This window comes from Zalophus californianus, chromosome 14, assembly GCF_009762305.2.
Source record: "Zalophus californianus isolate mZalCal1 chromosome 14, mZalCal1.pri.v2, whole genome shotgun sequence".
Classification (NCBI taxonomy): Eukaryota; Metazoa; Chordata; class Mammalia; order Carnivora; family Otariidae; genus Zalophus; species Zalophus californianus.
This window is the reverse complement of record NC_045608.1, coordinates 94,043,095-94,059,009: the sequence shown is the minus strand read 5'-3', so window position 1 is coordinate 94,059,009 and position 15,915 is coordinate 94,043,095. Positions and strand designations below refer to the sequence as shown.

The window sequence follows — 15,915 nt, the reverse complement described above, 5'->3', positions numbered from 1 at the left end:
AACAAGTAGGCAAAGATGTGGAGAAATCAAACCCCTCACACTTTGCGGTTGGGAATGTTAAAAGGCGCAGCCAAGGGGCCCCTGGGGGGCTCAGTAGGTGAAGCTTCTGCCTTCAGCTCCGGTCATGATCTCAGGCTCCCTGCTCAAGGGGAGTCTGCTTCTCCCTCTCCCTCTGCCCCTCCCCCTCCCCCTCGTGCTCTCCCTGGCTCACTCTCTCTCAAATAAATAAAATCTAAAAAAAAAAAAAAAAAGTGCAGCCACTTTTAAAAACAGTTTGGCAATTCCACAAAAGGTTATCAATAAGACCCAGGCATTCCACTCATATATACCCAGAAAAATGAAAACTTAAATCCATACAAAAACTTACACAGATGTTCGCAGCAGCATTATGCATGATGGCCAGAAAATGGAAACAGCCAAATATCAATTAGCTGATGGATAAATAAAATGCATATATCCATACAATGGAATATTAACCAGCAATAAAAAGGACTAAACCCTGATGCCCACTACACTATGAGCTTTAAGATGATGCTGACTGAAAGAAGTCGGTCACAGAAGACTCCATCGTATATGCTTCCACTTAGATGAAATGTCTAGTTAGTGGTTACCAGAGGATGAAGGGAAGAAGGGAACTGGGACTTTTTTTCCAGGATGACGACAACTCTCTACAGTTAGATTGTAGTGGTGGTTCTGCAACTCTTAAGAAAACCACCTTCACTTAAAGGAGTGAACCTTACAGTAGGTACATGATCCTCAAATAAGCTTGTTCACAAAAAGATGCATCTGGAGGTGGATACGGGTGACGGTTGAATAATAACTTTTATATGCATTTTATACAGTAACTTACGCCTTAGCTTGGAGAACCCTTCTGTTGACAAACTGGTTTGACAAGTAAATGTGTCCGGAAAGCATGACTGCCATGATTAATTTCGGGGGACTTGGTGTGGAGCAAACAGGACAAGCCCTTCTTCAGCGATGCCATGCTCTCTGCCCAGCGGTCTTGGTCCCCGGATCACAGGGGTCCTCTGTCTCCAGTCCCCCTCCCCCCAGGCCCAGGGGTCCTCTCAGTCCGGACCCGAACCCCGCCTCGTTGGTCCGCTCAGCCAGCCGCCCCCTCCGCACTCCCGGGTCGCCGTGGCGCCGCGGTGAAGCTGGGTCTCTCCGACGGGCCTGCCTGGTACTGCCAACAGGTCCGGTAAAGCCGGGCCCCTCGGGATCGCGGCAGCACCTCCGAAAACCTAAGCCGCGGGGCCGGCGCGGGGACCACCTGCCCGCACGCGCCCCGCCCCGCGCTGACTGGAGCCCAGAGCCCCTGGAGTCACGCCCCTCCCAGCGCCGGGCGCGCGTCCCACGTTGGCGGACACGCGCACGCCTTCGTCGGCGCGCACGCACCGTCCGGCACGCGTACACGCCGGGAAGGACCGCCGGGCGGGACGCCGTAGTCGGCCGAGGAGCGAGCGAAGGCAGGTGGGGGGCCGGGGAGGGAGGGGGCGGGAGCCGAGGGAGGCGGGAGGCGATCGCCAGGGTCTCCGCGCCGGGGCTGGGGTCTGCGGGCGTCCTCTCAGTCCCGTCCCCCCTCCAGGGGTAGCGCTCGGGGCTTGGGCTGGGCGGGGGGAGGCGAGGTCCCCATGGCCCCGGCCCCTCCCCGCCGTGGGACCGAGGGGCGCGGGCGGGGTGACGGGCGGGGGTCTCCGCGCCAGGGCTGGGGTCTGCGGGCGTCCTCTCAGTCCCGTCCCCCCTCCAGGGGTAGCGCTCGGGGCTTGGGCTGGGGGGAGGGGAGGCGAGGTCCCCATGGTCCCGGCCCCTCCCCGCCGTGGGACCGAGGGGCGCGGGCGGGGTGACGGGCGGGGGTCTCCGCGCCGGGGCTGGGGTCTGCGGGCGTCCTCTCAGTCCCGTCCCCCCTCCGGGGGTAGCGCTCGGGGCTTGGGCTGGGGGGGGGAGGCGAGGTCCCCATGGCCCCGGCCCCTCCCCGCCGTGGGACCGAGGGGCGCGGGCGGGGTGACGGGCGGGGGTCTCCGCGCCGGGGCTGGGGTCTGCGGGCGTCTCTCAGTCCCGTCCCCCCTCCGGGGGTAGCGCTCGGGGCTTGGGCTGGGGGGAGGGGAGGCGAGGTCCCCATGGTCCCGGCCCCTCCCCGCCGTGGGACCGAGGGGCGCGGGCGGGGTGACGGGCGGGGGTCTCCGCGCCGGGGCTGGGGTCTGCGGGCGTCCTCTCAGTCCCGTCCCCCCTCCAGGGGTAGCGCTCGGGGCTTGGGCTGGGCGGGGGGAGGCGAGGTCTCCATGGTCCCGGCCCCTCCCCGCCGTGGGACCGAGGGGCGCGGGCGGGGTGACGCTCAGGCCCCCTTGCCCAGCAGTCCGCGGGAAGGAGCGGGTGCTCGCAGTTCTCCTCGCAGACCCCCGGACCCGCCTCCGAGATGTCGTATATGCTCCCGCACTTGCACAACGGCTGGCAGGTGGATCAGGCCATTCTTTCGGAGGAGGACCGCGTGGTGGTCATTCGCTTTGGACACGACTGGGACCCCACCTGCATGAAGATGGACGAGGTGCTCTACAGCATAGCCGAGAAGGTAACGCGGCTCGGCCGTGCGCGGGGCGTTCCGGGACCGGCCTGGGGATTGGTGTGGTCTGTTTCCTCCGCTTGGCGGGTTAGCAGAGTTTAAAAGTGAGGTTACACGTGCGTCCCGGGCCCTTGTTCGCGCCTTCCTTTCTCACACGCAGCACATTCCGCAGAGAGCTTGTGCACATTAGCTGCTGCCTTCTTCTGGGAGAGGTTTCGTCGACTCTCCGGTCTTAAAGAGGTTCATGATTCCTCCTCTGCAGAGCCATGAACAAAACACACTTAGAGACTTTGGCAAGAACGATGGAGTCTACTTAAATTGCTTAGTTTAAAAGGATTGTCCATTTTTGATACATTGTTTCTTGTGTTTGTGAAGCAGAACATTCCTGTTAAGCGGATGGTAAACCCTGTTACTTTTCTTCTGGTCTTTTCCCTTCCATTCTCTTTGTAAGTCACTTGATTTATAGCTTCGAGTGATTGAGTTGCAGGAGATGTCAGGAGAAAATAGAATTGTGCTCCTGATTTTTAATATTAGTACTCTAGCTTGTCATGGTGCTTGTTTGCTGATAAGGAAAGTGCCGTCCTTGGCACTGCTTTGTAACCAGGGCTTAGTGCTTTTCTGTAGTTTCCTCATGGTGATTTGAAGATAACTTTAATTGGGAGTTTTGCAATTGTAGCAATAGGACAAAGAGCAAATATATTACGGTGTTAATAAAATATCTAACTTATTGATATTCCATAGATAATTTGAGAGGTCATTTTAATGAAGAGTAAAAGTAATGGAAACATTGAAGCCATGTTTTTTTCCAGAGGAATAAGGGGTTAAAATAACTTGGTAGATAGTAACAGATGTAAGGATCTATCTTGTATTTAGGAAAGGAAAAATTGACCTTCCAGGACTTCTGGTGGGCTCAGTCAGTAGAGCATGAGACTCTTGATCTTGGGGTCCTGAGTTCGAGCCCCACATTGGGGTTAGTTTACTTAAAAAAACAAACAACTATCTAACCTTTCATTGCTAATTTTTACTACCCCCTATTTGGTAGAAGAGGCAAAGTGCGGCATGGGTGGTGGCATTGGGAACACTAGAGACCATTCTTCCGTGTCAGTCATCATGAGCATCACTTGGAATACTTGTGAAGTGCATCTCAGAGGTTCTGATTCTGTTGGTCAGGGGTGAGGTCCAGAAACAGCCCTTTTAAGAAGCTGCCCTGGGAATTCTGATGTGACTTTGAAAAACCCCTCGACAGAGGTCAGGATCAGAGTAGGCGTGCTGTGGTTACCAGCCATTCCCTTCCTCTTCCTCAAGGAGCTTGGGGAGAACTCGGGAGAGCAGCAGTTTTCTGACACTGGGGATCCTCCCACTTGGGTTCAGAAGTCGTAAATGAAGTGGTGCCAGGAAGTCACTTACGCCTTGCTTAGGTTATAGTGGTTAAGGGCAGATACTGCCGAGGTCAGTGAGGAACTGCCCACAGGCACTTTTCTGAGAAGCACACTGAGGCTCTGTTCACTTTGAAATAACGTAGGGTGGGTGTTCTGAATTCTACGTTGCAGGTGGTGGTATAAACATCAGGTGATGACCGCCTCCCCCTGTCCTCAGCACAAGGTCAGGATGCTTAGAGATGAGATGGTCATTTGGCTCTTCACATCTGAGCAAAACCAGCAAAATGCTCTTAGCTAGGAGATAGATTTTGTGTGTTAACATAAGCTTTTAGGGACTTTTATAGGAGTCTTTTCTCATCCCTTTATGTCGTTATAGACTGAATCTCCGTATCGTTGGTGGACGCACTCTTTTTTTGGTATTGACCCTGTTGATAAGAACAGCTTAACTAGGCTCACTTTGAGTATTTTTCTTTGTTTTTTTTAAGGTACTTTTCCTTTTGTCCAAAAATTTTAGTAAACTTTTAATAAAATATTATTACAGTACAGTTACTAAAAATGCAAACTTGAAACGCATCACAAGTTTATTGCTTTATTTTCTTCTTAGTATAAAGGCAAAATAAGAGTTTATAATTCTGGAAGCCCTTTTTGGGGAAGCTCAAGAGGAATTTTTGAAACTTAAGGTTTTAGTATAAAGAACAACTTAACTCTCTATTTAAAAATCTCCCTCTGCAGAAATGGCAGATAGTGGGGGATCTTCCTCATCTTGTTACGAGCCCTGTTTGGATACCCCAGCTGTTTTAAAGTGAGTAAAAGTTCCACTGTTTAGGCTGGACTTTATTCGATTGTTTCTCCTGGAATGTGGTGTGTTGACTTGATGCTTTGGCAGTGCCAGCCTCCAGACCCCCACCTCATGCTGGGTTAGTTTTGAGCTGCACTGAAAACGTAAGAAATCTGCGAGACAATTTTATAGATGTCTGGAATTTGGTAGAGTGATAATAACAAAGTTTCCTGTTCAGCAGCTGATTTTATGCACAGCCTCAGAGACTGTGTTGTGTACCTCTGAGCTGTCTTGCCATTTTGTAGGAACAGTTTGTCACAGCTCATCCCATGATGGGAAGGAATAAATGGGACATTTAATTTTTGTGTGTTAAAAAAACGCATACAAATAGAGTTTAAAATATGCAAAACCTCAATGATATCATTGACTCATGATCATACATTCTAATAAAGTTGTATATAGGACAAATATATGTATGGAACTTTTGGAAATGATCTTAAGGGATCATTCTTAAGCGTTGCATAAAGTAAATCAAACCTTATTGGAAGCTGATGTTCAGTCAAATGAACTATCTCATAAGGGCCAAGAAAATGCATATGTTTGCTATGGATTTGTGTTTCTGGGTATGACAGCCTTGGAGCTAGCAGCAAGCTATGAGGGGCAGGATGGAGTGCTGGCTAAGAGTAGGGGCCAAGCTAGCTCCTGCTACTTACTCCCATGTGATCTTAAGTAACTTGTCTCTGTGCCTCATTTTACTCATCTGTAAGAAAAGGACAGTAGTGCCTAACCTGTAGGGTAGTCGTGAGGCTAGAATTAATAGAACGACTTCTGGAACACTTCCTGTCACAAAGCAAGTAACATATTCCGTAATCATTAGCCACTGTTATCAGCATCATCATTCACATCACAAAATTTGCAGGAGTTATTGTGATAGAGCTAATCAGGCAAATATTTTGGGAAAATAAAGTTACCATGTAGTTTTTTGATGGCTTTGACATGAATTACCTAAAAATTGGCTCTTCAGAAATAAAATACATAGTGGCAATTGACAGTCCAGAAAATGTTTTTCCAGCATTTTATGTGGGTTCTTGGCTGGAGGAGGAGCTCTATTCAGAAGGTTGGAATGGTGGTTGGTATACTGTGCCGGCCTTCAGTCTTAGTGATTCGCGTGAGTTACTTTCACTTGGAGACAGGTCATGTAGAAGGACTGCTGAACAGCTTAATCAGTGACCTGCTGAAGAAAGAAAAAGGAGGTGTACTTATAAAATGTGTAGGCAACAGGGCTGGAAAGGATGTTTACTATTATAAATGATCAGCAACTTGATAATAGAAACGAAATTTGTACATAGAGTTCTTGGTTTTTAAAAAATACTAGTAAGAACCAATTAAAATTACTGCAAACATAGCAGGTAAAATATTATTTTAGATATAGAAGACTTATGCAAATAAGTTTAAAGTACCATTTAAAAAGATGACTCCCATGGGTAGAGAGGCAAAGAACTTAAAAAAGAGATTCTAATGGTTAAGTAAACTTCAGAGCCATACACATTAAAATAGTGTACTATTGTTTCTTAGATATATCAAAGATAAAAAAAGGTATTTATTGTGGTGTGGAGAAAGTTAATACTGATATCCTTTTGGAAAGCAATTTGGCATTGTATGAAAAGTCTTAAGGACTCAGTCACCCTCCCTCTTCAGTAGGCAAACTTATATGCTCTACAAGACTTTTGCTATAATTTCTAGCAAACTGGAAGCAACAACAATCAGTGTCTGATGGTAGGAGAGCATGGTGATGACTGTAATCTCTAGTTTTTGAGCATTTAGACCAGTTACCTTGCCAGGTAGGACACAGACCTCTGACCATGGCCCCCATGATGACTCCTGAGGTAGGGATGCCAAGTAATTTGTCCAGACTCGGAGATGGACAGTTGGGATTTGAACTGGGAATGTCCTTGGCAGTGGATGGAATATTATTTGGCCGTTAAAAATGATTTAAGCTTTTTAAATACCGTGGGCCTTTGTTAATGATGTCAGCTGGAGAAAGCAGAATGTATGTGATTTCCTCACGAGTGAAGGTCTGGGGAAAGGGAAACACTTTTCACTGTAAGACACTCGTATTCTATTAATTTTATTTGACTGTCATATTTTTAAATTATATAACTTGTTTAAAAAATACTGGGCTGGAGCATCTGGTTGGCTCAGTCAGAAGAGCGTGCAACTCTCGATCTTGAGGTCTTGAGTTCAAGCCCCATGTTCGGAGTAGAGTTTACTTAAAAAAAATTCTGGGCTGGACACATGGCAGTGGTTTTTCCATTCCACTTCTATATTTTCAAAGTGAATATTATTTATTTATTTATTTATTTTTAAGATTTTATTTATTTGACAGAGAGAGAGATAGCGAGAACAGGAACACAAGCAGGGGGAGCGGGAGAGGGAGAAGCAGGCTTCCTGCTGAGCAGAGAGCTTGATGTGGGACTCGATCCCAGGACCCTGGGATCATGACCTGAGCTGAAGGCAGACACTTAATGACTGAGCCCGTGAACATTTTTTAAATGGAGAAAATATAGTAGATACCTAGCTTCATTTCAGTTTATAAAAAATACACAGGGTTATAGTTAAGCACAGATTCCTTAATGCGTGTGAAATATTCAGGCAAAATAGTTCAGACCGTGTGGAAGGCATCGCGGCAGAAGTCATGTACCCCGTGTTAGGAGAAGCTTTGACAAATGGAGGCTTTTCCAGAGGCAAAAGACTGGCAGGGAGGCACAGAGCTGGAGGAAGTCCACTCGGTGCTGCCTGTCTGGATGTGCGATCCCTTTCTCTGCAAGTCCGTGAGAACCTTTGTCCGGAAGAAGTGGCACCATCTCTGAAGGCTGGTTTCTTTTGAACTCTGAACTCAGGGTTACATAATTAAACTCATGATGTCCAAAAACACATTTTTAGTGACAATAACGTGTTTCTTGTGTTTCAAAATACAAGTTTATTGTTAAAGTTCATTCAGTAAACATTTACTAGTACTGTGTGAGTCAGGTACTGTTTGGCTCTGAGGACAGATCGGTAAAGACACAGACATGGTTCTGAGCCTCACATTTATCTGCAGGACCATAACGTAATTCATATAGGGGGGAAGAAAATTAAATACTGGGGTGTCACTTGGTGGTTTACTTCTTTTTTTTTTTTTTTTTAGAGAGAGCAAGTGAGTGAGCGGTAGGAGGGGCAGAGGGAGGGGCAGAGACATTCTCAAGCAGATTCCCCACTGAGCACAGAGCCCGACATGGGGCTTGATCTCAGGACCCTGAGATCATAGCCTGAGCTGAAACCAAGAGTTGGATGATCAACCTGGCTGTGCCACCGAGATGCCCCTGTTTATTTTACTCCTGAATGTGCGAGAGTTTTCTTACTCACCATTGGAAGCAAAAGGAAATAGGGCCTGCTCTTAAAGTCTCACTATAAAAACCAGCATTTATAGTGTGAAAATTATGTGATATCATTGAGTTGGGGTAGTTGAATGTCCTCATGTATAAAATAGATGAGATATATTTTGATCACTTTTTTTTTTTTAAGATTTTATTTATTTATTTGACAGAGAAAGACACAGCGAGAGAGGGAACACAAGCAGGGGGAGTGGGAGAGGGAGAAGCAGGCTTCCCGCGGAGCAGGGAGCCCGATGCAGGGCTCAATCCCAGGACTCCAGGATCATGACCTGAGCTAAAGGCAGACGCTTAACGACTGAGCCACCCAGGCGCCCCTATTTTGATCACTTTTAAGAAGATGGGATTTCGTGTGTCAATTTCTGCTTTAACTTGGGAAATTTGGACGTTCTAGGAAACAGAACCAGTTGGCTAAATAATTCACATTGAGTCAGAAAGGCATCTTGGGTTTCCGTTGGATTGGCAGCTTATGCTTTAGGAGGCAAATGTACGTCTATATGTCTGGTTATACTATAATGTTAATATCTTCATTTTAAATTATGGCATCTTTGTTTTATATGTAAAAAGTAATAAAGTATCTCTGCTTAGTGAAATTCAGGTGTAGGCAGAAGGTCAAGTTAACTCGCAGGGTCACTTTGGCCCGGACAGCTCTGCAGAGGAGCGTGCTGCTGTCTTGAGGGATGTAGAAGGAACATTTTGCACAGAGGCTCTTTGGACCAGTGGTGCACAGCACACATCACCACACAGCCACCTTCTCTTCTTCTACCAGGAAAAGAGGGAGTTGGAGGTGGCGGGGGAGACCCTACCTCTCTACACCTGAGACCCTCAGTGACTTCCCTCTTTTCATAGCCAGGCTCCTTGCAGGGCCTGTCCATACTTAATGCCTTGTGTGGGTCTTGCACGGTCACTGATGACCTTCCAGTAGCCAGAATCATAGATGCCCACAGCCTTTGTCTGACATGAGCTCTCTGGTACTTCACCCAGCTCTCTCTGTGGATGGGTCCCTTGACTTGGTTTGTGAGTGTGCCTCCCTGGCCACCCCTGTCCTTCCCTTGGCTCTCCAGTGGGCTGGCTGGACCAGCCACCTGTTGGATGCAGACGGCAGTGGTGTCCTTAGCAGAGCCATCCCAGAATTACTTGTAAGACCTTCTCTCTAGATGCTCCTTAGGTTTCTCAAGTCCCCAACCCACTCCTTACTTGGAAACAAACAAGTAAATAACCTGAACTTCTTAGGCCTAGAAGGGCCCTTGTCTGCAATTCCAGGTTCATGTTCCACCTCTAACCCCATGTCCCAGGTGCTGCCTCTGCCCTTGCCTTGTCCTCTCCTGGCATCTTTAACTTGCACATGCTGCTCTCCTAGCCTGGCACATTCCCCACTCCCCCAGGGCCTCCTGCCCCCTTTGGGCAGGCTAATTCCTTCAAGACTTGGGTAGGGAATCCCATCCAGAGGTTGGGCTTTGGAGCCAGATTTGGTGAGTCTCAGCTTTGCTACTTGCTTCCCTGTGCAGCTTAGAGTCACTGTCTTTCTGAGCCTTAATTTCATTGTACACAAAACATTAATAATGTCTCTATTTGGGGGTGTTAAAAGAATTAGAAATAAGGAGTGTCTTGCACAGAGTGGGCTCTCAGTCTGTGGTGAGGAAAGAGCATGTTCCAGGTTTTGGGGGTAAGTGACCTTGACATGATACTTTGCTTCCCGCTAGAATTCAGAGTGGGGGTTAGATAGACCCAGATAGAACAAGAAGGCAAAGGAGATGTAGACTTGTATCTTTAAACAAGTTACTTTTATTCAATTGCCTCCTGATTATGAAATGTCCATTGAGTTGAGTCCTTATGTTATTTAAAATTTTTTGCATACAATAAAAAGGACAAAAGTTGTGATTTTACTTTTTTCTAAAGTACATAATTTATAGTCCTGCCCACTGATTTTTAGACTAATTGAATATTTACATGGTGATTCCATAAGTTAATATTTAATATAATAATTGTTATTGGTGTTTATTTTGTGCATCAGCCAACAGAGCAAGGCATTGAAGGGATAAAAATAAGTCAGGGTTCCTACCTGACCATTTTGTGTATATTTATACACACTGACCAATTTATGGTCTTAACTTCTGTGCTGCAGTTTCTGTTTTATTTTTAAATAAAATCAGAACACAATTGATATGTTAACCATGAAAATAAAACTGGGTTCTGGTGACCTGACCAGCACATTCTCACTGTTGGCACAGGAAACCAGGATTTCAGAGTTGGGGATCAACAATATAAAGGTGCTGCATTAAGGCTTTTTGGAAGCAGTGGCAGACAGCGGGCACATGGTGGTGTCAGAGCCCTCACGCTGCTGCTTGAGGGTTTTTTAGGTTTTCTCCTGACCAGTGCTGTGGGGCAAAAGGAGTCCTCGTTAGATGTAAACTTTTTTTGGTGATGGTGGCTTAAGTTTCTCTGTTAAGTATTTTTTAATAGTCCCCAAAGCAGAGAGGAGCATACCCATCTGACCCTATCGCTCAGGTTCAGCAGTTCCCAATACTTTGTCAGTCTTGTGTCACCTGACCCCTGGCATTTTTTATGCTGCAGTATGTAAAGCAAATCCCAGAAACCACATTATTTCATCTGCAAATATATTCAGAATTTTAGAATTAGTTTTGTATGCATTTCCTGGGGCTGCAGTAACAAAGCCCCACAAACTGGGCAGAGGAAACAACAGAAGTCTGTCCTCTCACATTCTGGGGGCCGAGAGTTCTAAACCAAAGCATTTGCAGGGCCACGCAGCCTCTGAAACCTTCTAGGGAGAATGCCTCCGCACATCCTCCATGCTCTGGAGTCGTCCGCCATCTTTGGTGCTCTTGGCTAGTAGATGTCTCGCTCTCTAAAAGTCACTCATGGCCACTTCTCTAAAGGACACCATCCAGAATGGCCGGTCTCACCATAGCTGATGACATCTGCAAGGACCCTCTTCCAAATAAGGCCACATTCTGAGGACTGGGGGTTAGGACTCCCGCCTATCTCTTTGTGTGGGGGGACAGCTCAGCCCATAACATACTGATTGGTGTAAGCTTCCTGGAAGGCATTGAGACAGCATTTATAAGGGCTTTTAAAATGTCATGTCCTTTGTTATATTCTATTTTAGGAATTTATCTTTGGAAATAATGAAATATGTACACAAATTAAGGGTAAGAATGTTCATAGGTGAATAATTGGTATTAATGAAAAATCTGAATTATTTTCATGAAAAATCAGAAAATAATGGAAGAATGGTAAAATAATGACATAACCATTTGATAAAGTATTATGTAGCCATAAATATTGTGTTTGGGGAAAATATATAATTTGTATAAGAGAATGTCCATAATTAAAGCAGTATATAAAATACTATGGTATGATCACATTTTATTTAAACAGTATAGACAGGTGTGTGTGTGTGTAACAGAAAAAAATGGGAAAGAATTTACTAAAAATATATTTGGAGCAATTAACTCTGGTTGTTGGGATTGGAGGTGATTCTGCTTTAATAATAGTTTTCTGAGTTTTCTAAATCCTGTCTGATGAACTTGGAATTAGTGAAAAAAAATGAAAGAATATTTGTTATATGCAATGTTATTTGGAGTACTAGTCTACTCATATTTGTAGGTGTTCAAACCTAAGTGGGAGAAACGTATGGCTGAATTCTAAAGGCATGTCTTAAAGCAGTTGTTGATTGTATGCAATAAAGTATTTGGAAAAGTACAAATTTAAAAAAGTTCATATAGATTATTACTAGATCAGCATGAATAATGTATCTTTGGACATTTTCTGCAGGAGTCCCATAACTTGGTATTCTGAAAATGTTAAAGCAAGGTTAACAGCCAGTTGTCAGGACCCTGAACGTCTTGAATTGTCTTCCTGTGTGTTAGCGCTCCTGGAAAAAAAATGTTGGGGAGTTGGTTTGAAAATTGTCCTCTATACACAAATTCTTGCGTTTGTTTTTTAGTGTGCTTTTACAGAATAAGAAATTGATGTGTTATTTTATAGGGTTTTTTTCAATCTCTTACTTTTAGGTTAAAAATTTTGCAGTTATTTATCTTGTGGATATTACAGAAGTGCCTGACTTCAACAAAATGTATGAGTTATACGATCCGTGTACTGTCATGTTTTTCTTCAGGTATGTTCTCTTAAAGTTAACACTTCAGTTGAATATTGTTGGTTTGGAAGTTTGATGTAATCAAGATATCTTTACACTTGATGGTATTTATGTAATAAAGCTGAGTAACATCATGAGTCAAAAAAAGTTGTGGAGATTTAATTCGGAAAGAAATCACCATTTGTCATTGTTTTTACTTGTCAAATTTTCTGTTTATTGTTACTACAAAAGTTGATAAATAGCAATATTAAGCATTAGACATACCCCGTTCCTAACTGGTAGGGAATGTCTGGGTGGATTGTATAGGGTGTGTATTGGCTTTATATTCTGTGTAACAAATGAGCTCAATGTTCTGTTGCTCCAAGTTCGGGCAGGCTCAGTGGGTTTCCTATCAGGGTCTCATGAGGCCCCAGTCACGGGTTGGGCCCTTTTCGGCGCCGTCAGGTGGGGAAGAAGCCACTGGCTCATTGGGTTGTTGGCTGAATGCAGTTTCCTGTGGTCATGGGCCTGAGGTCGCTGACTCCTTGCTGGCTGTATGCTGGGCCCTCCCTGCTCCTGGAGGCCCTTCCATCTCCACAGCCTGCACCTTCTCTGCAATTTCCTGTTCTGTCTCTATGAGGCTGTGAATGGAATAGACTCACCCAAATAATCCAGGATTATCTCCTTACCTTTGAAGTCAGTTGACTAGTAACCTTCGAAACATCTGCCAGACTCCATTTGTCTGTAACGTCACTGATGGTTGGCGTCTTACCACATCACAGTCCCAGGGACAAGGGCAGGAACTTCATGGGGTTGAATTTAGGATTTTGTTTACCACGGTCTGCCTTCTGGCTCCAAAGATTCACGTCCTTACCATATGCAAAATCAGGCATGGATGAGGCTTCTTAGGCTCCTGGACACCCCTTATCTGTGGCCCCAGCTTTCCCAGCACACAGTGTGGGACAGCATAGGAAATAGGTCTGGTTTCTCAAGGGGACGTGAGAAAGAAGGGGCTGACACCCCAGCCCTGGGAGGGTTCTGCCTGGGCTTTCCTGCCTTTTCCAGGAAAGGTATGTACAGCTGGACCATGTTTCAGCCTACTTCAGCCAGTAGCGTTTTGGAGTTCTGTCATCTCCTTTCACTGCACCATCGGTAGTCCCTGTCCTGGGCGAAGATCCAGGAGGCACGCCGTTCCTCACTTCGGAGCTTCCCTGGGCTTCCGCACAAGGTCGTGTGGCCTCTTCCATGTCTCTGCTATGTCTGCATTGTAGCATCTTCTGCCCTCTGTAGGGGCTGGGACTTCATTCTTTCTGTTAGTGGTTCTTACACCACGTTGTCTGTCCACAGCAGGGAGAAAGCAGGCAGCCCCTTCAAGACTTGGCTGTTTCCTCAGGTGCACATCCAGGTGCATCCTTGCGACTTCTGGTTTCCACAGAAGCAGGACACTGGCCCTGATGTCATGTCCCCAAGGAACAAGGGCCCCTTTCCTCCATCCCCAGCAGTGCGTTCCTTCCTTCCTTTAGAGCCCGCACCAGCTGTGCTCCCCAAGTCCGTGTTTCTACAGTCTCTTCAAAGCAGTCTAGGTCTTTTCTGTCATGCTGCTCAAAATTCTCCCCAAACCCTTCAGGTGCGACTCGTGAGGATTGTCTTGGGTCCAGCCTCCTGCTGCCAGGCTGGCCTCCTGTGGCCAGCCCGACCAAGGCACAATGGATGCTGTGGTGGAAGAGGCTGCAGAAAGAAGGCACTGGATGCTGGTGTATCAGGTCTGGCTCTGCTCTCAGAAGAGAAGAACCTCCTTCCACTCTTTCTAAGACAAGGCACATCAGTACTTAAGTTAATTTTCTCACCAAATGTGTATATTGAGTCCTGCCAGGTTTTGTGGTCTAGCGACAGGACATTAAGTCAGATAAGACTGGGTTCCTGCCATCACCGAACTGCACGGATTGGCGACAGCTGAGTAAATGAGCAAAGGGAAACAGGTGCCAGAAGACGGGTATTTATAGAGACACAAGTACTGAGTCAGCATGGCGGGAGCTGAAGGACATCTGGAGAAAGTTTAGAATGAGCTCGTGCATTCCAGGGGTGGGCGGGCACACGGGCATGAAAAGTCGGGCCGTATCAGGGGAACCTGCAACAACATGGTGGCTGACAGGTGACGGAGGGAGGAACAGGGTCCAGACCCCCAGATTCCTGGGCCCGAGTGAGGATGTGGAATGTTATCCTGAAAGTAAATGTTTGCAGCAGAGAAGAAACATCAAATTTGCCTTTTGGATGCTCCCTCTGGTTGGAAGGCGGCCAGACTGGAGACTTCAGGGTGGAGTACTTCATTCTTGTAGAAGTGAAAAGTTAAATAAATGAAAACTAATCTTCAACAAACTTGGAAAAATTCGTGCACCAAGGACAACAAGGGTTAATATCTTTGTAAAGTACACATATAAATTCATTTTAAAAAGTAGCCTCTTAAAAAATAAATTTGTAAAGTATCATCTACATCCCTAATTGTAGAATTGCAAAATATACTGACTTCACAATTAGGACTTTATTATTAATAAAGTTGTACACAGGTGCTCACAAGAGCACCATGAAAAACTCATATTGTATTTCCTAGGTAAATTAGTAACAACCCTCTGGAAAACAGTTTCCCTTTCCAAGTGACTAAAATTGTCCTGTAGGGTATTTGTCCTAAGGGAGTAGCTAAACAGAAAGTTTGCACCATGCATGGCGAGCGTTTTTAAAATAGTATTTAGGTTGTTTCCATCTTCTAAATCGTGGTGGATCCTCTTGACTGTGTGTGTTCTTAACTGATGTTAAACAAGAGCTTGTGATGGTGGGAAACAGAAGGCATTTTTTTTCATGGAACTCTTTTTTAGAAGGATTTTTGTGAGCATTGACCCCTTGTCTCTTTGCAGGAACAAGCACATCATGATTGACCTGGGTACTGGTAACAACAACAAGATCAACTGGGCCATGGAAGACAAACAGGAAATGATAGACATCATCGAGACTGTGTACCGGGGCGCCCGGAAAGGTCGCGGCCTGGTCGTGTCTCCGAAGGACTACTCCACGAAGTACAGATACTGAGCTCAGCCCAGCCTCCGTGCACAGAAATGGTGTGCAGTCGTTTTCATGTGGAAATATTGGAAATTATTTAAAGCCTTAGAGAAAGCGTTTGGAGGAGAATACAAAGATGAAGGGGTTGGAGGGTCTTTGCAGTAAGGGTTGTATGGCCTCAACTCTCTGCCTGCCTGGCCGTTGTATTTTTATATTAGCAAATATCTGTAAATATCTAGCCGAAATAAATACGCAGTAATGGAAAGTCGTAATTGCTTGTTTCTTAAGAAACTTGCCATACAGATTACTGATTTTGGCGGTCCAAAATTACTTATCTTTCCCATTGGAGTGGAATTCAGGTGTATGTCCTGTGGGGCCACTGTGTTTGGTTCGCCTGGTGGTGGGGATCCGTGTGAGCTTCCCAGGGCTGCCGTAACAAAGAGGCCCAGACTGGGTGACAACGGTCATGAGCTGTGTTGCAAATCTGAAGGCAAGAACTCCAGATCCAGGGGTGGTCAGGGTGGTTCCTTTGGGGCTATGATGGAGAATCTCTGCTCCCTACCCCTCTCCCAGATTCTTTGGCATCCTTTGGCTTGGTGCTTCACCCCGATCCTGGCCTTCAT

General features: G+C 46.1%; 1 protein-coding gene across 6 annotated transcripts; it reads left to right on the top strand.

Moving 5' to 3' along the window:
• Positions 1–1,364: 1,364 nt before the first annotated feature.
• On the top strand, positions 1,365–15,560 carry TXNL4A (thioredoxin like 4A). Of its 6 annotated transcripts, none has more exons than XM_027600817.1 (4): positions 1,365–1,466; positions 2,381–2,566; positions 12,180–12,283; positions 15,151–15,560. In XM_027600817.1, the coding sequence occupies exons 2-4, from the start codon at positions 2,414–2,416 to the stop codon at positions 15,320–15,322; spliced, it is 429 nt and encodes a 142-aa protein (XP_027456618.1). In that variant the 5' UTR covers positions 1,365–1,466; positions 2,381–2,413; the 3' UTR covers positions 15,323–15,560. The 6 variants fall into 6 exon arrangements, with proteins under 6 accessions (XP_027456618.1, XP_027456617.1, XP_027456619.1 ...); XM_027600816.1 differs by having other exon boundaries at positions 1,389–1,466; positions 2,354–2,566; XM_027600818.1 differs by having other exon boundaries at positions 1,403–1,466; positions 2,351–2,566.
• Positions 15,561–15,915: the final 355 nt, after the last annotated feature.